Source organism: Amphibalanus amphitrite, unplaced genomic scaffold (genome assembly GCF_019059575.1).
Source record: "Amphibalanus amphitrite isolate SeventyFive unplaced genomic scaffold, NRLGWU_Aamphi_draft 000206F_arrow, whole genome shotgun sequence".
NCBI lineage: Eukaryota > Metazoa > Arthropoda > Thecostraca > Balanomorpha > Balanidae > Amphibalanus > Amphibalanus amphitrite.
In genome coordinates, this window is record NW_024881701.1 from 231,040 (window position 1) to 257,849 (window position 26,810).

At 52.0% G+C, this 26,810-nt stretch overlaps 2 protein-coding genes across 3 annotated transcripts; one reads left to right on the plus strand and one right to left on the minus strand.

Moving 5' to 3' along the window:
- The first annotated feature begins 6,366 nt into the window (after positions 1–6,366).
- Positions 6,367–11,169, plus strand: LOC122385037 (glutamate receptor ionotropic, delta-2-like). The gene is made up of 7 exons (XM_043372999.1): positions 6,367–6,435; positions 6,881–7,072; positions 7,305–7,491; positions 8,492–8,625; positions 8,962–9,180; positions 10,856–10,987; positions 11,143–11,169. The coding sequence occupies exons 1-7, from the start codon at positions 6,367–6,369 to the stop codon at positions 11,167–11,169; spliced, it is 960 nt and encodes a 319-aa protein (XP_043228934.1).
- Positions 11,170–20,169: 9,000 nt separating this feature from the next.
- On the minus strand, positions 20,170–26,412 carry LOC122385041 (putative vitellogenin receptor). 2 transcript variants are annotated; one of them, XM_043373004.1, is made up of 3 exons: positions 21,007–26,412; positions 20,551–20,690; positions 20,170–20,511 (listed from the first exon to the last, which is right to left on the minus strand). In XM_043373004.1, the coding sequence occupies exons 1-2, from the start codon at positions 26,404–26,406 to the stop codon at positions 20,583–20,585; spliced, it is 5,508 nt and encodes a 1,835-aa protein (XP_043228939.1). In that variant the 5' UTR covers positions 26,407–26,412; the 3' UTR covers positions 20,170–20,511; positions 20,551–20,582. The 2 variants fall into 2 exon arrangements, with proteins under 2 accessions (XP_043228939.1, XP_043228938.1); XM_043373003.1 differs by having other exon boundaries at positions 20,170–20,690.
- Between the last annotated feature and the right edge of the window lie 398 nt (positions 26,413–26,810).

Sequence of the window (26,810 nt, forward strand, 5' to 3'; positions counted from 1 at the left end):
GGCGCGCTTTTCTTACATATGCATCCCACCTTCTCCCTGATGCGGGCAAGCATACGGTCCGGGACATCAGACATCAACATGTCTAGCTTCTGTGGACTGATCTTGGACCAGACAGATCGAACGTTCCTGGTCAGCGTGCGTTCAGGTTATCCTGGTGCCGTTTCGCTCGCCTCTTACAGGACGATCGCCCAAAGATTTTCTATCGGCGACAGGTCGGGGCTATTCACCGGCCATTTGTCCTTCTCCCAGAATGCTAGGATTTCAGGGTCACAAAAATTCGAAGGTCACGTGACTAGAATGTGGCCAATATGGTCTGGGAGCCAGTACCGGTGAAATTATATTGATATTGCGCAGTAGAAGGCAAAACAAAGGTTGCGGGAGGGTGTGACATTAATTTTGGGACACCCTGTAGGTCCTTGGGTTGGTCCAAGAAGTAGGCATGTATGTAAATGTGACCTATGATATGTCGAAAGGCAGCGTAACCAAGATTTATTTTCATCCTTTCTATTGTACTCTACTTCGGCTGCAAACAACGGGTCTGACCAGGGGAAGTACCAGGTCATGTCAATAGCCTCCAGTTTGGGGCGGGGCACCCCCACCGTGTGTTGTTGTCCACAGCAGCTCATTGGGGGCTTGTCGGCCTGCCATAGGTGTTCACTGCACGTGCTGTGTATACTGTTTAGGTACCTCTGTATGTGTGCCGCGATGACGCGCCGTGGGAGCGGCAGGCTGGCGACCAATAACGTCCCACCGTGGTGCGCTTCGTCGGCGGGCCTCTGAGCACCTACCACTAGCACCTCGTGCCTGGTGGGTGTCGTCCAGTGTACCACCTGCAGCCACTGGGTGTCGTCCAGTCGCTGCAGCACGGCCGGCAGACAGCGGCACGGCCCGAACAGCTGCTGCTCGGTGCCAGGATCCTGTCTGTCCGGTACTGGAAGATCTGCTGTTTAGTACCGGCAGAGCTGCTGTACCGGCTGATAGCTGTAGCGCCTGATGCTGTAGCTGCTGCTGCTGATACAGCACAGCAGCTACCAAAAAGTAGCAGAGCTATCACTAGCAACTGCTACTCAATACCTGCAGAGCTGCAGCCCAAGAGGTGCAGAAGCCGGTACTCGGCACCAGCAGCGCCACCTTCAGCCTTATTGTGGCATTAGCGGCACATCACTCTCAGCTCTGGGCACCGTAATCACTACCGTCCAGCCCTTAGGGTGGGTAAGTATGCGGAGCTGAATATGAATTTTGTTAATTTTGTAAAGGATGCTGTTACATACCTATTTAAAACCACCTAAAATGACTGATTTTTCAGTAATTAAACCACTGTGTGTTTCTGTTTCTTTCATCCGTTTTTAATTCATGTTTCTTCAGTAAGAAGCGCTGTATGTTTCCTCGCTTATAATTTTCTTTGTTTATAATTTGCTTTGGCATCTAGCTAGAACAACAAACATGTTGTTCCTTCTCCCACGCCCCGCGGGGGTCCTGAATTTCCACGCCCTGCTGAAAAGAGTTTGAACATCCCCTCCTCCCCTCTAACTCGGCTCCTGGGTCACTTGGCGACACGCAGTAAGCGGCATTCGAAAGTACGTCCAAAATAAGGACGAAAACACTGAAGTCATTTCTTAGGTCGGGTCAAACGCCAGGGCACCAGAGGCCATCAAGGGTACGATGTTGCCTATTTTAACATCATTTGAAACATCGGCACATAACTCGAGAATCCATAGAGCTACAGCGCCGCAGAAAAGCGCATTCGATAGCCCTTTTAACCCACTTTCTGCAATGTCCCCTATATTTGATGTCAGGTCAACAGTTTACCCGAGAGCAAAAACTGAAAAAGCCGTTTTTAAGAAAAATATTTTTTTCAATAACTTCTGATTCAAGAGAGTCACGACATTATTTTTGCCAGCATCGTCTTCCTCTTGTCGAGGCGCGTCGAATGAAATATAAGTTGACCTTGAAAGGTCAAATTGAAAATTTGACCTCAGGTCAAAGTCATGACCTGACCGAAAAAGGTCATGTTGCATATCAGCCGATTCGTATCGTCGAGCCGAATACATCTTAAGCGTTTTCATCGCTCTAGCGTGCCTATATAAGAAGTTATTAGCGAAAGACTGTTAGACGCCATTCGTTACCTGAGTCCTGAGATGACCTCAGGGACGTAGCGAGGGGTCACAGGTGCCATTTTCCCGTTCAGTGTGTCATTTGTATTTGTAATTCGGTGTTTGATAGTGTTTAGAATGACGTCCGTCCAAAAGAGGCGCCTTTCAATTTTTTCCCATTGACTTATAGTAGAGATCGCAAAATTGACCTGATCTCAGTCCACCGATATCGAAATGCCGAGATATAAATTGTATGCATATTGTTGCTCTTATCAATTGCTGAAAGTTTCAGAGTCGTCGGTCACTCGGTGTAATAATGGCAGGCATTGAAACTTTTGAGGTGAGGTCACTTGGCGTGACCTAGTGAGCTAAACTTGGATGACCTTGGTCTGAATTTTTTCAAAGCATGTGCGGGAAAGATGTATGATTACGTGTTCCAAAAACGGCGGCACTCAGCGCTGCCGTTTCTGAGATATTCGCGAAAAACCGCAGGGGGTTTTCCAGCCCCCCCCCTCCAGCAGGGGGCGGGTTAAACGTTTTAAGTGTCCCGCAAATACCTACGTCACTGCTTACAAAAGACCCCGCGTTGTCTTTACGCAGCACGGAGCTGTGAACAGTGCACCTGCGCCGTGTTCCATCAAACACCTCAGTCAAATATCCACGGCCGAGCTGTCAATTACACGTCCCACAAATGGCCGTCAAGTGCCGCCGAAAAATATGGTTCGCCGCAGGAATTACAGCGCTCTTCATGGGTTCGATGACCGTGTATAGAGACTCCGGGACGTGGAAAACACGCCAAGCTGTCTATGGTCTCCATTGGTCTTAAAAAGATATATTTTATCCTGTTGAATAGCACAGCTGATAAAAAATAGACGTTATCAGAGTCCCAAAATCCTACTGGACGAAAATACTCTTACCGCCATACTGGGCGTGGTCTCCTGCAGGCCCAATATTATAAAGTGCCGTGCTATTGTATCCTCTGTAACATTTCTGATAACATTTACCAAGGAATAAGGTATCCATATGGGCCTCGTTTCATAAAGTGAGTCCGTAACTTACCTCGGTTTTTGGTCTTGAATTGCAAGTGCATGTGAAGCGATGACGATAGTTTGAATCGTTGAAATTATTTATCTTGTAAGCAAGAACAGAAGGGAGAAGGGGGAATAACTTATTGTTTCGCATGCACTTGCAATACAAGACCAAAAACCGGCGTAAGTTACGAACTCGCTTATGAAACGAGGCCATGCATGTGGCATAACACCTACCGGTGCTGGCAACTGCGTATCCGAGTCAACAGAATAATGATTCCTAGAACTGTCAATATAAGAAGGAATGTAATACGTGCAGAAACATTTTTCATTTAATAGCATAGCCCTTTTCTGCAGCTGAACTTCGGCAAGAAGTGCTGCACCAAACCTTTCTACGATAGTTAAAATATTGGACCCTGCAGTCTTCCAGCCAACACAACAACCTTCATAGGCGTGAGTTCATCCCATAACTGCCGCGGACAGTCCGTTTCGACCACCGTTAGGAAACATACTGCAAGTGCCGTTTCTATAGACTTTGACGGCCATTCCGTCGGACCCCCGTACAATGTGACATGCAATGAGCAAATGAGCTTTAATTCAGGCATGGTCAGTTTGAAGTATCGCTGCCTGAGCCATCACTTGCATGTCATTGTTAGTCTTTGGCATGGTCATGTTCCATGTAAAATGCAAAACTAGATGACCATCTATCCATCTTTATGCTTCAGAATGGTGTAAGCGAAAATAGCATTCGGCGTAGTTTACATACCGCATCAATAATGCACCAGCATCACATCGGCGGGTCACCCAAGCGAATGCTGGACGATAGAGAGTGAATGATAGTGTATCAGGAGAGCCCGTGAATACCATTGAAGCAGCGCAAAACAAAACATCCGGCAGATCGACGGCCAGTGGAGCTTCAGGCCACATACCTATAATTGAACTCGCTCAATGCTGGTGAGTCAGTGGTGAGTGAGCTAGGACGGATCAAGTAAGCTTAGAAACAGACCAGTAGCTGTGTGTCAGAAACCCGTTCATAATTTAACGGAACTTTCTGTTCAACTATTGATTAGTTGGCAAAAAAAAAAATCAACCCGCTTAGATGATAGTTAAAATATTAAAGCAATTTAAGAACATAATTGAATGTTGATCCCTGATGGTATGATTAAATAATGTTGGTGTCTTCTAAACATGTTCCTTGCTGTAACAATGAGCGGCTAGCTACAGTAGGGGAGAGTGGGGTAAGATGCCCAGGGTGGGAAAGACGCCCCACCCCCTCTAGCGGCGAAACAAAGAATCGAACCTGGAAATTAATGTGCTTAGCGTAAAGCGGAAGCCTGCCTTGTTAATTGCACAAAAATTTGCGAAGATCAGTTGGGCAACGGCTTGCTGGTGATTGCATGTTTTTTATTTCCTGCTTTCGAAAAATATTTTGGTGTCAAAACATTGTAAATATCAAAGAAGGTAAATAATTTGTATGTCCCTTGCTATGGTCGTGATACATTAACATGCGTGTACTGTGTCCCAAACAGTTTGTTTCAGGGTGTAGTTTTATGGCTAACAAATTGTACTGATTTAATGTTTATTCGGTACCTTGGGGTAAGATGCCCCCTGCCCTGATGGGGAAAGACGCCCCCCTAAGTCCGTAGGCTGTCCTTCAAGCAACCCGTCGAATCATTTATTACATACTTGTGGTGAGAGACAAAAGCTGGGACTATTGAGAGTCCAGTACGGTCGGGTGCTCCCAATGCCGGTCTCTCGGCCCACACAGCGACTTTTTGGGCGGCATCTGACTCTGAGAGCCCTCATGACGGCCTCTGTGGGCCCCATTATTGGCTCCAGGGCCCCTCACGACATCCTTTGAGGGCTCCCACGTTAACTCCACGGGTCGCGCTGACATCTGAGGTCCCCACGATGGGCTCGAGGGCCCTCAAGCATCATGAGGACCTATAAGGGCCCCACAGCGGACTCCGAACGCCACCACGGAGGCTTGTTTGGCCGCGCTGGACTATGATGGCCCTAACGATGACCTCTGAAGCCCATTACTACTACTTTTGAGGGCCCTTACGATGACGTTTAGTGTCTACTGCAGGCTCGAAGGGACTACTGATTCGTTCAGGCGATTCACGTGCCCATTTATGTCACTTTTAGTGCAGGGGGCATCTTCCCCAACGCCAGGGGGCGTCTTTCCCACCCAGTGGGGTAAGATGCCCCCTTTCACTTCTTCAGGAAAAGGCTTAATAGCAAAAAAGTTATCATATTTCAGGCACGGAAGTGTGATATTTTTTTGAGAAAAATGATGTCGGCTTCCGTTGAAACTCCAAGTTTTTGCTTTCCGATCGTCATTTTCGAATAACATATGACATTGCAAAACCCTGGGCATCTTACCCCACTCTCCCCTAAGTCACTTACGGCCTAAGGGCAATGACCAAGCAGGAGCAATCAAATTTGCCTCGGAGCACCAGTTGCGTTCAAAAACGTTTCCAAATAACAACCATCCTCAATACAACAAGCTTGCATCCAAGCTCAAGTAGTTTGGACTCTGAGCCGTTTTCTGGGTCCTGCAGGTAACGTGCCACAGATCACGTGTTTGGACTCACGTGTCTGCCTGTGAGAACTGTTTGCCCTAGTGTGAATCGTGCGATGCGCCAACGCTGCCGCGAAAACGTTGAAAGGCCAGCTCACGCAATTAACTAGTCGTACATGCGACGATGTTTTATGAGATAGTGTCGGGACGAGACAGGTGGCACAAAGGCACGGACCTCGGGTGTTCAGCCTAATGGTACCGGTCGTAATGGGTGGGAAATACATGCTGCTGGTGGGCGTGGGACGTATGCTAGTGCTGTGCTAGTGCCATGAGACGTTGACCAATGGGCAGCACAACAGCTCAAAGGTCATGTTGTCACCACTGCTCATTTCAATGGCGCATCAAAACACCGGCAAACCCTTCGTGATTTTGACACACTGGCAACACACGTTGCCTCAGTGGAAGTGAGCAAAATCTTGAATATCCTTGACACAACAACTGAAACACAGTTATTGTGCGCTGAGCGCAAATCATATACCCGATACGGATTATGTACGGTACGCGGTGGCACGAAATACGAATAACTTCCACCTAACCTATACTCTCATTTCTGCGACAGTTGGTGGAGGCCTGAGCCGCTGTCGCACAGGGGAGGCGACACTTCTGAAGGAGCCGTCAGAGGAGGGCGCTCTCGCAGGAGTTGCTTCAGAAGAGGTCCAACATGGAGCGGCTCGGGCCTTGGTCCAACACCACCGGGGACGCCGAAACACTTGTCGTCGCCACCTTCGATGTAAGTCACGTCTTTTAGTTACCAAAAATACATGAAAGACGAGACATGTTTCGCAAAAGGTTCTACCGTGGGGTTCAAGAGCAAATAATTTGATGCATGTTTATAAAATGTTTTCAACAGAACAAGAAAAGGATTCACATGTGTGAAAAGAATGCAGGGACAACTCATTATCTCATATATGATATTTAATAGTTAATACAAAATTGCATTCAATCATTAAAAAGTATTCAACCAGTAAAGCTTCCCAGCGTAAACGTAATCAAGTGAGCTGACGAAAAACGAGGAACACTAGCTCCTTAGGAGAAACAACCGAATACTTGAAGGAAACACCACTTGAAGATAATACCGTTCTCGACTCTCGAGCCTCTACCTCCGTATGTGTGGACTGTACCTAAATGTTTGCAGCCTTTACACGCGCCGATCGTTCTCCCGTTTATCCGCACAGTACCCTCCGTTCACCTTCGTAAGCCCGGACCAGCCGGGCGTGGTCACCGGCTACCTCAAGGAGCTGCTGGAGATCCTGGCAGAGGAGGTGGGCGTCTCGCTGGTGTACGACACAAACAACACGGTGGGCGACTTTGGCGTGCAGCGGCCCGACGGCACGTACAGCGGACTGGTCGGCAGGCTGGTCAACAAGGTGAGGAGCTGGCCCAGACAGCCGCACCACTGGTGGTCGCAGGCGCTCGACAAACTTGAGTCAATGTCCGACAAACGTCTCCCACTTTGTGTTGCCAAGTGGCGAAGCGTCTATCGTTGGGCGCTAACACTAAGAGTGAGGCGGATGAAGTGATTGAAGAAACTAAATCCGGATAAAGATGAGAGGTTTTACAGGACATCCTCTCCTCTCTCTTCTCTCTCGTCGTTCTCAGACGGCGCACATTGCCCTGGCGCCGCTGACCTACCGGAGGACGCGCCGAGACGTGATCGACTACATCGGGCACGTGCCGGTGGCCACCCAGCGGTTCGACTTCCTCGTGCCCGGACAGAAGCGCGCCTCTCTGACCAACGTCCACTCGCTGCTGAAGCCGTTCGACATCGGCGTCTGGATCTGCCTCGGTACGTCAGTGACGAGACTGTTGGCTGCTGATTCGCTTTGTCGCTATCCTTACTGGATACGGTCGCTGTAGTAGGTAACCTGGTAGCCATTATAATATTCAACGAATATTATAGTCGTTAAAATTGCTCGTCGACTATTTGTTTCAATAAGCCACAGCAGGTCGATGACATAACCAAATCATTTTGGTCTTCTACATGGCTGCGAAGCGACGCTTTGGTCACACACACACACCGCACCAGCACCGCCATTCAAGCACACTAGCTCTCTCTCTCTCTCTCTCTCTCTCTCTCTCTCTCTCTCTCTCTCTCTCTCTCTCTCTCTCTCTCTCTCTCTCTCTCTCTCTGTCTCTCTGTCTCTCTGTCTCTCTGTCTCTCTGTCTCTCTGTCTCTCTGTCTCTCTGTCTCTCTGTCTCTCTGTCTCTCTGTCTCTCTGTCTCTCTGTCTCTCTGTCTCTCTGTCTCTCTGTCTCTCTGTCTCTCTGTCTCTCTGTCTCTCTGTCTCTCTGTCTCTCTGTCTCTCTGTCTCTCTGTCTCTCTGTCTCTCTGTCTCTCTGTCTCTCTGTCTCTCTGTCTCTCTGTCTCTCTGTCTCTCTGTCTCTCTGTCTCTCTGTCTCTCTGTCTCTCTGTCTCTCTGTCTCTCTGTCTCTCTGTCTCTCTGTCTCTCTGTCTCTCTGTCTCTCTGTCTCTCTGTCTCTCTGTCTCTCTGTCTCTCTGTCTCTCTGTCTCTGTCTCTCTGTCTCTCTGTCTCTCTGTCTCTCTGTCTCTCTGTCTCTCTGTCTCTCTGTCTCTCTGTCTCTCTGTCTCTCTGTCTCTCTGTCTCTCTGTCTCTCTGTCTCTCTGTCTCTCTGTCTCTCTGTCTCTCTGTCTCTCTGTCTCTCTGTCTCTCTGTCTCTCTCTCTCTCTCTCTCTCTCTCTCTCTCTCTCTCTCTCTCTCTCTCTCTCTCTCTCTCTCTCTCTCTCTCTCTCTCTCTCTCCGACGTCACCCTCCCGCTGCCCCGCAGTGGTGGGTATGCTGCTGGCGGCCGTGCTGCTCCGGCTGACCGTGTCACTGGCCCGGCCCCGACACCCGGAGGAGGCCGGCACGTTCGGCGTCATCTCCAGCTTCCTGCACGTCTACGCCTGCGTGGTGCAGCAGGTGGGCGACCTCAGGGCGGCTTCAGAGCCTGCAGGTGGGCGACCTCAGAGCGGCCTCAGGGCCTGCAGGTGGGGACGATCGTAGCCTCAGAGTGGCCCGGTCGGTCTCAGCGCGCCGGCTTGACACGAAGGCAGATACCGGAGGATTCTGGGAAAGAAACATCAAATGCATGCGAGATATGATTCTTGTTTTCGCTGATTGTATGTCAGCAGTAACAACAAATCCCAATCATCAACACTTCCATCACAGAGAGGTGGGAGGACCACAGGCCCACATACCCCGACTACCACAGGTGCTTGAGGAGTCCCCCTCACTCCCTCCCCCGCCGTCTATCAGGGCTGGTCGAGCACGCCGACGCGCTGGTCTCCGTGGCTGGTGATGATGGCTGCCCGCCTGATGAGCTACATCGTCTACGTCGAGTACACGGCCACGCTGGTAGCCGTGATGACTGTACTGCAGACCCGGACGGAGGTCGGCTCCGTGCAGGAGTTCGTCGAGCGCAGCGACTGGACGCTGCTCATGCAGAGGGGCGTGGCCTACAGCTCCGACTGGAAGGTGGGGGGGGGGGGGGGGCGTGGCCTACAGCTCCGACTGGAAGGTGTGTGTGTGTGGGGGGGGGGGGGAAATGGGTTTACCAGCTCCGACTGGAAGGTGTGTGTGTGGGGGGGGGGAAATGGGTTTACCAGCTCCGACTGGAAGGTGTGTGTGTGTGTGGGGGGGGGGGAATGGGTTTACCAGCTCCGACTGGAAGGCTTGTGTGTGTGTGTGTTTGGGGGGGGGAGTCTACCAGCTCCGACTGGAGGGTCTGTGTGGATGGGGGCGTGGGTTTGGGAGAGAGGGAGAGCGGGATGATTTGATTTGGATGGATAGTAAGGGAAGGAGGGAGGAAGGTGGTAAAGAGGGAAGGAACGAAAGAAAAATCAGTAGGAAGGAAGGAAAGAAGGAATATCACATTATGTATGCTCATACTTAAAGTAAGGCATGTAAACAAATGATAACTCTTAGGAATGAAAATAATCAATAATGAAGCATGTAAACAAGCACAATATATTGCTACCTTGAACTGTAGGACAGGCCTTCGAACACGGACAGACAGAAAGGCAAACATAAATTCGCGTTTGCGTGTCAGAAGTGATGCAAGACACGTTACATTAGTCAGAAGTTGAACGATAGGCAATCGTGGAGCGATCACTCAAGCGTACTGAGAGGGTTCGTTGTAACATGGATGGGCACGGGGTTTCCACCGCCGATTATAGTGGAGTGTTTGTGCTTAGATAATCCTTCAAGCTATGAGCGGCGACTATTGATTTGTCAATAACCCAAGGATGGATAGGCAAGACCGTTCAATGCGGACGCCGGGCACGGCACAGTGCACACTAATGCCTTGATAATCACGAGGCATGTTGCTAGCATATGGGTACTTTCAGAAAACTCCCTTTGCTTAGATTGATGAATTCGACACGCAGTAATCGCGGAAAAACTAACGCACAAGGGAATATAAGGCATGGTCTCTCTCTAGTTATAGATTTTCGTATTGGTGAAAATTCAGTTAGAGCATTCACTATGTTTGCATACAATAACTATAATCAAACTAGCATAGCATGACTACCAGTAATTATAGCAAAGTACGTTTTCAATAGAAAGTATCAATAAGAATGGTCATAGCAATAGCCAAGATTTATTAAATTGCACCTTAAATATCATGCTAAGGGTCATTTCTACATATTTGTTCACGACCCCCGGCGGCACTTCAACTCGTGTCAGCAAGTTAAAGGCTGCCCCACACTGGACTTCGCATGCGGGTTGCGAGTCTGCGGGTTTTGGATTCGCGGGTATAATACTCATTTATGAAGTGACTAAACCATTCTTTTATGGTCACTACATGAATGCAGTGAAGCTGGCACACCCTCAAAAATTTGCATATTATCGCAATAACAGCACAACGAACCAAAATTCGACTTCAACAAAACACACCAAAACTCGCAGCCCTCGCAGCGAGCTGAAAATCGAAAGTTGACTCAAAATCAACTTTTGGAATGTGATGCAATGTGGTTCGCATGCTAAAACATGCAGACTCGCTTGTTACATGGTGGTGTGGGTCACTCAACATAGAGTGTATTTTTCAGTTTGGGAGAAACCCGAAAACCCAAAAACTCGCAAGCAACCCGCATGCGAGGTCCAGTGTGGGGCGGCATTTAAGCGTCAGTTCTAACAGACCTTTGACTTTCAGACGGATCCCGATCCTTCCCTGAGGAAGATCGCTCAGCGAATAAAAGCCAACGAGGGCATGAAGTTACTAACAGCCAACACGTCATACCAAATGCTGGACGCTAAAACGGTCACATCGTTTGACCTAAAACAGGTAAGAGCTCTTGAAAACAGCCGGACTACGCTGACTCAGGAATTTGTTGACGGATTGTTTAAAGATGTAAGTTATTTAACACGCTTTTCTGACAACTCTTAAAATGGAAGGACGTGTTACCACTGATGTCTGAAAGCCTTTTTTTTAACTCGTAGGGCTCAAATCTCAATGACTTTAACTGACAGATGCTGACCGTGTCGTTTCGTACAGGCGTTTTTCTTGTTGGGTTCCAAGGCGTGTGATCTGGTCACGCTGCCGATGCGACCTGTGACAACCAACGCCGAAATGATCCATGCAGGGCACGGCCGATACACGCCCGTCTTTCTCACCATGCAGAAAGGACTGAAAATCCGCCCAAAAATGGATAGGGTGTGAGTATACCAAAGATTCTTACGCGTGCTAAGTGAAAGAAAACAATATGTTTTTGCTGTACAATGAGACGATTAAATTGAAGAGGAAAGTCGTGTTAAGCCTGAAACAGACTCTTCGCAGTCAGGAAATCGCATGCGAGAGCCTATCCAAATACCTGTGTGTATATTCGTATATTAGTTCAGACATCACAAATGCTGTAAAGCCCTGGTGATGAAATTAAACCACCCTATTCAAATCAAACCACTTCGTCAACCGACGAAGTCAAATTAGACCCCATTCAAATTAACCCGCGCCCCACTGGGGGGGGGGGGGGCTATTTATAGCCCCCCCCTCCCGTTTTTCTGCAATAACTTCCGAACCGCTTGACGTATCGACGCCAAACTTTCAGTACCTTCGGCTGCATCAATTTGACACCTTGTGTCAAAATTTGAACTTCGTACCTACCATAGGTCGGCCGGAAATGACGTCAGAGTGACGTCATGTTCGGCCGATTTCGACGCAAAACATTGAACCACGGCAATCGCTCCCAAGAGCTCAGTTTTTAAGCTAGATCCAATTTCTTTGCATGAGAGGACTCAAAATAGACTGCGCTATCAAACTGCTATCTCGGATTTTCGAAATTTTGAAAATTTCGAAAATTTCATATAATAAAATTCAAAATTTATATTTTTACATTTTTTTCAAATTTTTTTTGACTTTTCGAAAAAACCGGAATATATGTGATAGAACGCATTATTATGACTAACTCTAGCAAGTTTTAGCTAAATATCTTCAAAAATGGCCAAGTTATACGCATTATTGCAAAAAAATAACAATTATTAATTTTTCAAATCAATTTTTCAGCACGAATTTGACATCGTACGCCAATATAAATAGCACCATCGTGTTCCTGAGCTCAAATTGCATCCAATAGACACCTTTTTTGCTGAAAAAGTTTAACTTCAAAATTTGACCTTTTTTGACCTGAAAGTGACCTAACCTAAGCTAAATTTGACTCAAAATGACCTCGAATGACACAGACGACATCAAATTCGAAATGTTTGGCCTAAATGGACCATAAAACATGTGTCACGTGAACGACGGATGATATAATATTTTCGTGACCTGTGATGACCTGACCTTGACCTGAAAATCAAAGTACAAGTTTGGTACCCTCAGAGTATCTAGAGCATCTGTTCACGAGTGTGTGAACCAAAAATGAGCCTGATCTGACTTGTAAGACGGCGGCCAGAGCCCAAAACGTGAAGAAGCCAAAATGCTAATAATTTTTACTTTGACCTGACCTGTGACGTCATCGGTGACCTCGAGGTCAATGAAATTAGGTTTCGCTCGACAGTTTTTCCGGGGCTATCAGACGCCGTTTGAATTTTGACGATCGGCCCAGTAGTTTCGGAGTTAGGAGGGGGGCTATGAATAGCCCCCCCCCCCCCCCCCAGTAGGGCGTGTTATACGCAGACCCCAGTGGGGCGCGGGTTAAACCACCCTACCCTATACGTCGTCGCACATGAAAATAGCATGCTACACATACACATTCACAGATATCACACACATTGTCACATCACGGTAACACAATAATTTCATATTTCGTACATCTTGGAATGCTTAGCCAGTCAATTCTTTAAAAGTTCCTGAAAATCTTTGAAACAATTGACTTCAACCACACTACGTGGGAGTCTGTTCCATTCCCTAATCGTCTTAGGGAAGAATGAATGATGGTAAGGGAGAAGTCTAGACTGAACCCTTCTAATCTTTTTCTCATGATCATGCCTACCAACATAAGAGGGCTGGCATATGATGCTGTTGAGTTCTGTGGATAACTGCGATAGCTCACCGTTGAACATTTTGAACATAAGGCACAGTCGAGACTCACTACGTCGCCTTTCCAAAGTTTTCCATCCAATTTTTTCTAACATTTCATCAACACTGCTATATCTCTCGTAATCGTTCAACACAAATCTCGCAGCACGTCTTTGAACCATCTCAATTTCTTTCTTTAAACCCTCTCCACATGGGTCCCAGACACAGCTTGCATATTCCAAAATTGGCCTGACTAGTGACATGAAAACAGTTTCCTTCACAGCTTGAGGGCAGTCTCTAAAATTCCTTTTAATGAATCGAAGAATTTGGTTGCCTTTTCCAGCGACATATTCTACATGTTTTTGCCAACTACATTTGCTAGATATATGCACTCCCAAGTACTTGAATTCTTGAACAACGTTAATCTCTTCGCTGTTCAAAAAGTATTTAGGTGCTATATTCATTTTTTGTCTAGACATACGCATGATTGCACATTTATTAACATTGATAACCATTTTTGAGTCTTGGCACCATTGAGATAGTTCATCAAGGTTTGCCTGCAAAACACTATTATATGTCTCGTTACCTGAAACATGTGTATAGAGAACTACATCATCTGCATACAATCTAACTGAACAATTGATTTTGTCTGTGAGGTCATTTATATATAAAATTAATAGAATGGGACCCAAAACACTTCCTTGCGGTACACCCGACGTTACTTTAATGGGTTCAGAAAAGCAATTATCATTTACAACCCTCTGGGTTCGATCCTTAAGGAAAGATCTGATCCATCCCAATACTTTTTTATCTAAGTTATATGTTTTAAGCTTATTTATCAGAAGGTAATGCGGGACCTTATCAAAAGCTTTACTAAAATCGATAAATGCCAAATCTATGCATTTTCTATTATCAATGGATGCCAACAAGTCCTGACATAGCATAATTAGTTGTGTTTCGCAGGACAATCGCCTCCTGAATCCGTGCTGATACTCTGTTAGCAGCCCAGCATCTTCTAAGTGTGTCACAATAGATGCGACCAATATCCGTTCCATCATTTTGCAACAGATGCATGTTAATGAAATTGAAATACCTACATGGAAGCACGCTCGCATCAATCGCACGCACCTCCCGCATGCGATTGATGCGGGCAGAATAATAATGTATTTGAATAGGCTCTCGCATGCGATTTCTTGAATGCGAAAAGAGAAAGCCTTTAAAATAGCGCTAGGTATTTATTGGCTAAGGATAGCATGGGGATAGCGGTACCAAGGTACCGCCCATAAAGGTAACACTTAAACGATAATACAACATTTAATTATGTTGGTTTGCTACGAAAGGCGCGTTTTATTTCATTGAAATAGGTACTTGAGCATTTCAAAATACTTAATACTGAAGTACTTTAAATATAAATTTAAACTCATGCCAATCAGCGTTGTTATTATGATGCAAATTTACATTAATGCCAGATGACGACGCCACAAAAACGATTCTAATGACTAATCAGCAATTCCTTTCTTCCTATTCAGCACTCTCTCCTAATGACCACTAGCAGCAAGCCATGCATCATCAGTGTCGCTCCACTATAGACTTCATTACGGTCGACTGCAGGTCTCAATACACCACTATGAATCACACAGCTGACGCCCTTCCTAACAAACCGACTGTCTGCGACTGAGACTAACGTCTTCAAAAAATATCGCTGCTTTCTGTTATTGAGATAAGCGTTCTTATACTCATCACTGCCTAACTTAAAAACACAAATGTTGCTACAAAACCGCCGCCTTTTTTTGGAACGAGACAAATATTCTTACGAACCACCATTACCTCACATTGAACCAAAATATTCTTACAACTCACCGCTGTCTCAGAAAGAGCTATATCTTCTTACAAGCTCTCCACTGCCTCACATTGTTCTTACCACCCCACCGCCCTCGTCAGGATGAGGCGGATGTACGAGACGGGGACGGTCCACCGCTTTTATCGCCAGTGGTACTGGGACGCCACCACCATGAAGTGCGACTCGGCCGGTACTCTGCGGGCCCTATCCATCTTTGACATCAGCGGCATGTTCTTGGTGATGCCAGCAGGTGGGTAGCGTGTTCATGCAGCTCAGCGATTCCTCGGGGAAGACAAACAGATGGGCCGCCTGGGCCCAGTTTCACCAAGTGGGGTAATTTCGGCATGGGGTAGATTTCCATTCTGCCCCATGGGGTAAAATCCAGTTTCACCAGATCAAACTACCCCCATGGGGTAGTTTCGGCGTCTCTTGTGAATGTTTGCTAAGCAAGCAGCATCAGCAAAACAACGGAACGTTTTGATTGGTCGAGAATTTCATTTCACGACGGCGTGAAATGAAGAACACATTTGATTTGGCTTCTTGTATTTGTCTACCAATCACCTTGGTAACGATGGCACAATGGCACCTCAGTTTCCAAGATTCACAACTTTATTGAGAAAGGAATGCAATGCACAACCGCGAATCTTGATGGATAGGTTACAGAACAATGGCATGTTTTATTATCGAATAGTATCGAATGTTTTAAAATTAATTAGTGTTTTAGTAAATTTGATGTTTACATTAGATGTTTAAATTAGATGTTTTAGATTAGATTAGATGTTAAGTGTTTTATAATTAGAATGTTTTAGTAAATCATAGTGCATGTTTTACTAGTATCGAATACACCTTGCTTGGTATTTTTGACGACTTTTAACTACGAATCTTTTGCACCAGATGCTTTTATTTCTAATGTGCATTACAAAATACATACAGTACCTACAGATGCACGGCACATTTAACGCAACTTTATTGAGATATGCACAACAGCGACAAAAATAAAAACATAGATATGGAAAGTATCGAATCCACTTGGCCTGGTATTTTTAACAACTGCTTATTACGAATTACTTGCACCATATGCTTTTTATTTCTAATGAGAATTACCTAGGTATGCACGACATTCTCTTGCTGATTTAGGTACGGCATTTTTATTTTTATTTCAGTTGTTAGCGTCTTGACATTTGCTGGATATTTGCACATTGACCGTAAGGCATATAGATACCTCGAATGATAATTTGAATAGATCACACAAGTTCAGTGGCGGATCCAAGGGGGGGGGGGTCATATGGGTCATGGCCCCCCCTTGGGCACTTGTGGTGCCCCACGGGGGCACCACAGGCCTGCCAGGGCCACCACCGGCCTATCAATTCCCAGGGGCATCACAGGCCTGACAGGGGCACCACAGGCCCACCAGGGGCACCACAGGCCCGCCAGGGGCACCACCGGCCTCGCAGGGGCCAGGGGCACCCCGGCCTCACAGGGGCACCACCGGCCTCGCAGGGGCACCACCGGCTTCGCAGGGCCCAGTGGCACCTTGGGCTTATCAGGGGCACTTCAGGTTTGTCAGGGGCACCACAGTCCTGCCAGGGCCCAGGGGCACCAGCGGCCTAGCAGGGGCACCACAGGCCCGCTAGGGGCGCAACAGACCTGCCAGGGGCACCACAGGCTTAGCAAGGGCACCGCGGGCCTGTCAGGGCACCTCAGGCTTGTCAGAGCCCAGGGGCACCACAGCCCTTTCAGGGGCACCACAGGCCTGTCAGGGGCACCAGAGGTCTAGCAAGGGCACCACAGGCCAGCCAGGGGCACCACCGGCCTCGCAGGGGCACCTTGGGCCTGTCAGGTGCACCACGTGCCTGTCAGGGACACTTCAGGGTTGTCAGCTGGGCACCCCAGTTCTGTCAGGGCCCAGGGGGCAGGGAAAAAATAAAAAAATAGATAAAAAAAAACAGAAAAAAACTAAAAATAGGGCCCCACCAAAAAATAAGTGGCCGAAATCCGTTGAGTTTTTAATTTTGGGTATAGGTAGGTTGCCCCACTTCGATTCATGACCCCTCCCTTGGAGTTTTTCTGGATCCGCCCCTGCACAAGTTGAAGTACTATGATCATTTCAACAAGACACATCGTCAGCATGTAACCACCGTGAAGAATGTGCATTTTTATTGTTTATATTTCAAGGCTTCCTCATCCGGTATTCAAGGTCACTGTTGAAGGAAAACCTTTAATAGTTAAAAAAGTAAAAATCCTGGCATTCAGCTATGGGCGACATCTATAATGCTTCTTTTGGGTGTTGCAATGCAGATCACAAGCATAGGTGGTGCAGGCTACATGCAGTAAAATATTTGGATGAAACTTGAAGTACCTATGCTATGAATAATGCATACTCAAACATGACAGGTGATTGGACTTCAATAAAATATGTTCTTATTACTATTTTACTGTCAATTCTTGCTCACAATTCGTATCATATTCACAGATTACCCCACGAATGTCAGCCGTAATTTTGGTCGGATATTTGGGGTAGAATTGCCGGCAAACAGCTGATTGATTGGCTTGTTCAGATGCTCACGGACCGTGAGCATCTGTTTGCATGGCAAATTTGGGGTAAAATAAGAACTGCCCCATGGGGTAGTTTGGAAGTGGCCAATCAGAACCTACCCCATTTGGTGAAACTGGTTTGGGGTAGTTTTGCCGAAACTACCCCAAACAGAGCTTGGTGAAACTGGGCCCTGGTGCGAACTTCAATAAAGTGTGTGAAAGTGGACGTTTCTGTGTCATCATGCACATTGTGCATCCGGGAAGGCGTGATAATGGGAGTCCATTGAGCAGTCTGTCAATAGATGATAATTACATTCACTACGCGTCAATGAATGGACATATAGGGAGGGGCTGGCGGACCAAGCAAGTGACGTAAAAAAATAAACAATGTTTGTTGAATTTGTCGTTACGGCGCATCCGTATTAAATAATGCATGAAAAGGCCCCTCGCTGAATAGATGTAGTGTGCGCGCTCCAAGCGCCAGCACGAATTGACACAGAATAATGAGGCGGTGAATGACGCAGTCGATTGTAATTATCATCAGGTGACACGTCGCCACTATGTTTGCCACGGTTCTGCGTCATCCGGCGTCCCAACATGACATGACGTTTATTTGGGTAATGCCTTTGCAACGGCCCCCACAAAGAACACAACAGTTTCACATGACACGACCAACACGAACACGAACACATACTACAAAGTAGGTATCAAGTAGGTACCTATATGACATTTTCAGTGATGTTTTTCTCGGTTTGTTTCATGTTATTTCCATTTAGTTGGCTTTAGGTAATTGAAAATATTGTTTTCGTAATCTTTTTCTTTTCATTCTTTGTCATCATTTTCATAGTTTTAAATTTTCATAGTTGCACTGATTTGCTGACACTTCACTGCCTCATCCTTTTTTCACTTCACTGCCTCATCCCAACATTTGTCCATGGAATGGCGGCTTATTGAGGGTTTTTGGTTTACACGCTGCTGCTGAGACATCAATTAGTAGCCAACGTTTTCATAAAGAAAAAAAAAATGCTGTCTTCCGTATTTCATTCAAGCTTTACGTATTTTATCGGTATTTTCATGCCCTCAACATTTCAAAGACCTCTCAGACCTTTGATGGATTATTTATCAACTCCAGAAGTTGTTGACATTCCACTGCCGTTTCAGGCGTGGCGCTGAGTCTGGTGCTGCTGGTGCTGGAACACCTGATACTGTGGTGCTCTAACCGGGCGGACATCCGGTACAGCTCCGACGCCTGGTTCTACCGCCACGGAACCGACCATCGACTGTGGACGTGAATCTCTCTCTCTCTCTCTCTCTCTCTCTCTCTCTCTCTCTCTCTCTCTCTCTCTCTGTCTCTCTGTCTCTCTGTCTCTCTCTCTCTCTCTCTCTCTCTCTCTCTCGCTCTCTCTCTCTCTTTCTCTTTCTCTCTCTCTCCATCCCCCTCTCTCTCTCTCGCTCTCTCCTTCTTTCTCTCTCTCTCTCTCTCTCTCTCTCTCTCTCTCTCTCTCTCTCTCTCTCTCTCTCTCTCTCCCTCGTAAAGAGCAGGTGCGGGACCGGAGCCAACTCGGTCGGGGGAGAGCGATCCGCTGCAACGGGGAGAGAGCGCTGAAGGCGTCATGTTCCCATTAGCCATTAGCTGCACCGATGCGATGTGCGATATGAGACAGTCTAGTCACGAGAGAGAGAGAGAGAGAGAGAGAGAGAGAGAGAGAGAGAGAGAGAGAGAGAGAGAGAGAGAGAGAGAGAGAGAGCACATATGCTCTGCTGTAGTTAGAAAGTAGTAATTTGATGATCGTACCCATGACCGTATCGTTTAGGTACTGTTGGTTCAGCAAATGCATCCCAGCTCTGAAGAGATTTTGCCTATATTATATGCGTTTGGATAGACATTGTGGATTGTGATGCCGAAGTGATTTGCTTTTCCCAAATATATGCAGGTTCACATATACACTATAGTCTATGCTGTATGTATACCATGCATATTGCATGAAGTGTCAGGCACACACTTACTGGCGTCGGTTTGATTATTAATGATTAACGCCCAGCGGAGGTGGGCCAGGGGAAAGACCCTCATTTGCAGCCGAGGCGTTAATTCATCGAGTGTTTGGCGCCGAGTTAAAACCAACGCTCAATGTTTGTGTTTGCTGTTGCGATGAATATGTGAAATAACATTTGAAGCGACCTCTTAAATGGACTTGAACGTGTCATACCATAGCATAGCTCTAAATGTCAAATGTGCATTTATGTACATTTAATGACACGATCATAAGCAGAATGGGAACAAGCAGCAATAACGTGAACTTCAAAGTTCAAAGATTAATGGATAACCGCAGAATCCACTTATGCCACCTGACCAAATACCAGACACCGATCGAAAAAGCATGAGTTCACATTTAGTGTCGTCTTTGTTGCTGTCACATCGTCGATAAATAGCCTACATCAGAATCTTTTCGAAATTGAAATATCTGTGTAAGCGCTGTCACGTAGGCGCATTGTCCAGTGGTTAATCAAAATAGCAAATAACTCTAAACAATTTGATCACTTTTCTGTGAGATTCCGCATTGCAAAAATCGCTGTTTTATCGACATCACGACTGTCTCGCTATCAAAAAGGGATCCACGATCAGACTTAAAACATCGTATCGGCATGCACTTTTATTGTGAAGAGCGTCTAAGGACATCGATCGTGGCATAATCGCTTGGACCACATGTGGCTCAAAATAAACACATTTAAGTTCAACGTCTCTTAAAACAAATCCAGTATCAACAATGCACGCCCATGAATTTAAACCATTCGTCATGCCATTCCAGTACGGAATGCGGCAGGATGTGCCCAGTCAGCCCATCCGGTATGAACGTTGCGCTCATCGGCCCCTCACTGGACCGTAAACTCGGCCATCTCGCTGCCGCCAAGGCCAGAAATGGCTTCCGGAGACGACCCTTTGACATTACAACATCCACGATGTCACCACAGTTGCGGCGGTGTCCCAGCGATGACGTCCCACCGATGACGTCACAGCGATGACGTCCCAGCGATGACGTCCCAGCGATGACGCTACTGCACTAACCGCTCCATGGAGGAGAAGCCGGCGGAGCTTAGCTCCAGGAACCCAGAGTCCTCGCTGCGAGCTCCCAGGCCGAGCTGGATGTGACAGCTCTTTGTCTGAAAACAAAGAGGGAGACGCTGTGTTAGAAAAATTGAACACACATTGACTGCTGAGTGCACGGAAAGACCTGCATGCTACGTTTAGGCGGGAGGGATTGCAAGTTTCTGATCTCATCGTGTACGTTTGTTTAGAGGTTATTATCTAAAGGAAAATACTTGTTTATATTCGTTTTACAAAAAAGTCAAGTGAATAAGTGCTCGAGACCGCAGGTCAGATGAGTGCTATATCTCAAGGCATTCCATGACGAGAGAAGCAATTATTTTACTTCATAAACATAACCAAATGTATCCAGAACACTAGTTCCGTACTGACCTTCGGACTGCAGTCGGGGTGTTGCGCGGCTGTCCGGCCACCGGCCGTCCTCTTCTTGTAGTCGTCCTCCTCGCTGAAGGGGTTGTTGTTGTCGTCGGCCGAGTCGCGGAGCCAGGCCCCCGGAGCGCCCAGGTCCGGTGCGTCCGGCGGCGGCGTCATGCCGAACGTGGGGTTCTGGAACTGGTGGCCGGCGGGCCGGGTCCGGCCGCAGCGGCGCCCGCGCCGGCGCAGCCACAGCGCGGCGCCGACCAGCAGCAGCGCCAGCAGGCACAGCACCACGCCGATGGCGGCGCCGCTGCTGCCGCCCCCGCCCGAGGGCGGCTGAGCCGCGCCGGCCGCCCCCGCCGCCTCCCCCGCCCCGTCCGCCAGGTCTGTGTCGGTGAGCTCCGGCCGGCAGTCGGGCTCGCTGTCGGGACAGTAGCAGGCCACCTGACCCCCTCTCGGCAGGCACATGTGCCGACACCGGCCGTGGCGGCGACACGCGCTCACCGAGCCGTTCCGCTCGCCGAGCAGCAGCGGCTGCCGCAGTCTGTGCAGCACGTCCAGGGCCCGCAGCTCCATGGCGTTGTTGTAGACGCGCTGACACCAGGCGGCGGCGCCGGGTCGCAGCGGCGCGTAGGTGCCGGTGCCCGTCTCGACGACCCTGGTGTGGCAGCGGCGCACCTGGCTGCGGTGACTGATGACGTACGCCCAGTCCTCGAACACGGCCAGCCCGCGCGGCAGGTGGAGGCCCGACAGGTCGGCGGCGGCGCGTCCGCTGCCGTCCAGCCGCGCAGAGCCCAGCCGGTGGAAGTGCGTGTCCGACCACCAGACCAGTCCGGTGGTGCGGTCCAGGTCGACGCCGCCGCAGCGGCCCACCTTGTGGTCGGCCAGCACCAGCCGCTCGGAGCCGTCGGCGCTCAGGCGGAGGACGCGCCCGCTCCGGCGGCCGCCGGGAGGAGCGGCCAGCTCGGCACACGCCAGCAGGAAGCCCTGCTCGGGCACGGGGCGCAGCGCCAGCAGCGTCTCACCGGCCGTCCTCGCCAGCGTGCGGCAGAGCCCGTCAGCGGCACAGGCGCGCAGCACACCCGTCTCGCCCTCTCTGCTGGCCAGGTAGACGCTCTTCGTGGCCCACTCGAGTGCCATCGCCGTCACCCCGGTGGCGTTGGCAACGACCGTGCGCGGCGGCTGGTCGTCCCCGGCCGGCACGGCCAGCACGGCGCCGCGGTAGCTGTCGTAGAAGTACAGCGTCTCCGTCCAGGCGTCGTAGTCGGAGAAGGCCAGCGTCGTGTTGTCGTTGCGGTAGATCAGCTGCAGGTTCTTGTGGCGGACAGAGTCGGCGATGACCCGGCTGGCCTGAGTCAGCAGCAGGCGAGGGGAGGTGTTGGCGCGGCACGCCACCCCGTCCGGCTCTAGTCCGTAGCCGGCCAGGCAGCCACAGCGGAAGCCGCCCTCGGTGTTGTTGCAGAGCTGCCAGCAGGGCGCCGCGCCGGTGGCGCACTCGTCCACGTCCCGGCAGGTCTTGCCGTCGGCCTGTAGCTGGAACCCGTCCAGGCAGCCGCAGACGGGCGCGGTGGGCGTCGCGCGGCACCGGTGCGCGCAGATGTGCGTGCTGCAGGCCGTCTCGCACATGCCTCCCTCGTCACTGCGGTCGCCGCAGTGCGCCACGCCGTCGCACACCTCGGCCGGAGACAGGCAGCTGAAGCCGTCGGCGCAGGCGAACTGGTCGTCGGCGCAGGCGGGCGTCGGCGGCGGGGTGCTCGTGGCCGCCGGGCGTCCGTCGCACTGCGCGGCCGCCTCGTCCCAGCCGTCCTCGCAGTCGCGCTCGCCGTCGCAGAGCCAGTGGGCCGAGATGCGCCGCTCGGTGCCCGGACAGGTCGGCTCGCCGCAGCCCAGCTCGTCCTCGCCGCCCTCGCAGTCAGCAGTGCCGTCGCAGAAGGCGGTCAGGGACAGGCAGCGGCCGTCCACGCAGGCTCGCTGGTTCTCCTCGCACGCCGCCTTGTCCTCCTCGCGTGGCTGCAGGGGCGGCAGAGGCGTGGCCGTCCCGTTACCGCCGCAGTGCGCTCCCTCGTCGCTAGAGTCGGCGCAGTCGATCACGCCGTCGCACCAGAGGTCGGCGCCGACACATCGGCCGTCATCACACCGTCGGCTGTCATCTGTGCAGTTCTTGAGGCGCTGGCAGTCGGCCGGCTCGTCTGAGAGGTCCACGCAGTCCGGGTGGCCGTCGCAGAACCACTCGGCGGCCACGCAGCGCCGGCTGGTGACGCAGGTGAAGGAGCTGTTGCTGCAGGCGCCGCCGCCGCAGTGAGCCTCGTCGCTGCCGTCCGTGCAGTCAGAGTGGCGGTCGCAGCGGTAGTGTGCCGGCACGCAGTAGCCGGTGCCGCAGCGGAACTGGTCCGCGTCGCACGCCCGGTCGGCGCAGCCGTCCTCGTCGCTGGCGTCGCTGCAGTGCGGCGTACCGTCGCAGCGCAGAACAGACGACAGACACTCGCCGGAGGTGCAGTTGAACTCGTCGGCGCCGCAGACGGCGATGCGCCGGTGCGGGCAGTCGGCCTCGTCCTCCCCACCGGGGCAGTCGGGAGAGCCGTCACAGCGCCAGTCCGCCTCCAGGCAGGTACCCGACTGGCAGGCGAACTCGCGCTCCGAGCAGGCAGCGGGGGCGCACGAGCGGCCGTCGGACGCCGGCTGTCGGCCCGTGCCGCAGTCACACTGCTCGCCGCGCTCAGAGTTGTGCAGACAGAGCTCGGCGCAGTGCAGGCGCGGGCAGCGGCTCTCCGCGCGGAGCCGCAGCACCTCTTCCAGCCGGTCCACTCCGACAGCAGCCAGCCGCAGAAGCGGCTTCACGTCTCTGCCGTCCACCGCCTCGCCGAGCGACTGGGCGAACTGGTGGCCGATGTTGTTCAGCTGCACCCAGTGCAGCCGCCACGAGTGCATATCGCTCCAGAACATCCGACCAGAGGTGACGGCGACGGACAGCGGGCCGGCCAGGAACCGCTTCAGCGCCCGCCGCTCCGTACCGTCGTAGCGAATGCTCTCAATCGCGCCGGCTTGCGCGTCCGCCCAGAAGAGACGACCGCTGGTGTCATCGGCGGCGAGTGAAGACGGAGTCTGGAGCCTCTCAGAGACGAGCGCGCGGCGCCGGCTGCCGTCCAGCTCCATCTGCTGAATGGAGCCCGCGCGACCGCCCAGTGACAGGAACAGGAGGCGCTCGGACGCCGACACGGCCAGCGCAGTCAAGTGGCGCAGACCGTCCGCGATGAGGCGACGGTGACTCCCGTCGAAGCTGGCCAGTTCGATCGTGCCGCGCGAGCTGTCCGCCCAGTAGACGTTACCGCGCACCGGGTCGGTCGCCAGAGCCACCACCGTCGTCAGGTGTCCAGAGACGAGCGTACGCTGGCGTCGCGTCTCCAGATCCACGGCATGGATGGCGCCATCGGCGGAGTCGGCGTACAGCAGTGTCAGGTTCAGGCCTTCTCCGACCGGCAGCCAGTCGAGTGTCACGGCCGTCACCATCCGGGCCGGGTACTCGATCGGCGTGGCGCCGACGCCGCCCAGCACCCCGACCGGCACGTCCAGCAGCAGGTCAGAGCCAGCCAGCACCACCTGACTGGCGTTACCCGGGTGGCAGGTGAAGCCGTCGTGTCCGAGCCGCTCGCCCTCCGAGCAGAAGCAGCGGTGACCGTGTGGGGAAGTCTGAGACGGCAGGCACAGGTGAGAACAGCGGGAGCCGACGCAGGCGTTCGGCAGTGCCGGCTGCAGAGAGGCGTGCAGCGCTGCTATCCGGAACGACCAGATGCTGCGCCGTTTGTAGACGCTCGTGCGGTTCTTGCCGGTGTACTTGTTGCACACGTGCACGTCCTCGGAGTCGAGGTCGGACCAGAAGAGGTTTGAGCCGAGCACGGTGAGTGAGAATGGAGCGCGCACCAGCAGCTCGGGCACCTCGCGCCGGTCGGAGCCGTCTAGCAGGCAGCTCTCGATGACGCGCCGGCTGGTGTCGGTCCAGTAGAGCCGGCGCGCCGCCGGGTCCACGGCCAGTGAGCGCGGCGTCTCCAGGCCGGTCAGCGGCAGAGGGGCCGCGTCCGCACCGTCCAGCACGGCCCGCGTGATCTGGCCGCCCTTCTCGCTGATCTCCGACCAGAACAGGAAGCCCTGCTGCGGGTAGACTGCCAGCGCCAGCAGCCGGCCGCTCGGCCGCACCAGAACGGCGCAGTGGCCGAGCCAGTCGCAGGCGGCCAGGTGGCCCCGCTCGGCGTCAGCCAGGTACAGCACGCGCGCCACCCACTCCCAGGCGAGCGCGTCAGCCACGCGCACGCCGCTCATCAGGAACAGGTCGATGGGGGCGCGCTGGAAGTCTGCGCGCCTCCTCACGCCGCCGCCGCCGTCCGCCGTCCGGAAGCCCCAGTAGGCGGTGCGCGTAGCCAGCTCGCCGGTGACGGCCAGCACACGCTCATCGCCAGCCGGCGCCAGGGTGTGCAGCCGCCGGGAGCGCGGCGCCAGCTGGCGCACCGTGTCACCGTCAGCCAGCAGCAGCTCCGGCTCGGCGCTGTCGGCCGCCAGCTCGCAGGTCCTGTTGTCGGCTCCCAGCTGCAGCCCCGGCGGACAGACGCACCCACCGCTGGGCTGACAGTCGTACTCGCAGCCGCGGCCCACACAGGATCCCTCGGACAGACAGCCGCCGGTAGAGTCCGGGACAGCACCCTCGGGGCACAGGCAGAGGTGGCCGCCGGCCGGCGTCGGCCGACAGGTCTGGCTGGCAGTGCACGTGGCAGGTGAGCAGGTATCGCGCCGTGCGCAGCCGGTGCCCTCGTCGGAGCCGTCGGAGCACTGCGGCCGGCCGTCGCAGACATCGGCGGCAGGGATACAACCAGCTCCGTCCGAGCACCGGAATTGGCCCGGCCGACAGCGGGCGGAGTCGGCCGCCCTCGACTCGGTGCAGTTCCGCTCGTCGGAGCCGTCCGGGCAGTCCTCGTCACGGTCGCACAGCCAGGAGATGTGCACGCAGTGGCCCGAGTCGCACTTGAAGCCGCCCTGGCACGAGACGCTCGGACAGTCCCTCTCGTCGCTGCCGTCGTTGCAGTCCTGTTCCCCATCGCAGCGCCACGAGCTGGGGATGCAGCGGCCGCACCAGATGGACGGCGGCAGACACTGGCTCTTGAGGTCCTCGGTGGGCTCCACGCCCGGCGGGCAGTCCTGCTCGTCCGAGCCGTCGCCGCAGTCGTCTGAGCCGTCGCACCGCTGGCCGGCCGGGATGCACGCCTTGCCGTCCGTACAGAGGAACTCGCCGTCACCGTCGCACGTCGACAGCGAGCCGCCGTTGGAGTAGAGCAGCGCCGCCACCGTCCCGGTGGTCAGGAAGGCGTCGGCGGGCGGCGCCCGGCCGCACGCGCTCACCAGCACCAGCGCACAGCGCACCCACAGCATGGCGACGGCGGCGCGCTCGGGGAAATGGCCGGGCGCGGCCGGCCACCGCCGGACAGACCTCAGGTCGGGTCACGTGACACGCCCGCGGGCCGCCGGCAGGCGCGGCGCCAGGCACGGCAGACGGCCGGACGGCCGGACGGGCCGGACGGCTCGCCCGCTGGCCTCGGGAGTGAAAACGGCTTCTGAGTACGATTCTAGACAGTGGACTTTTGGACCACAATCTTACGTCATAATCTATTCAGCCACGCCCGAGATAAAAATCGCATAAATGCTGAGGTTAAATTTATTTTTTAATCAATAGCATTCCATAAGTCATATTAACGAGTATTTCACGTATAATTACACATATCAAGCTCATAATTGGCAAGATTTCTACATCGCAATGCCCAGATTAAAGTTGGAAA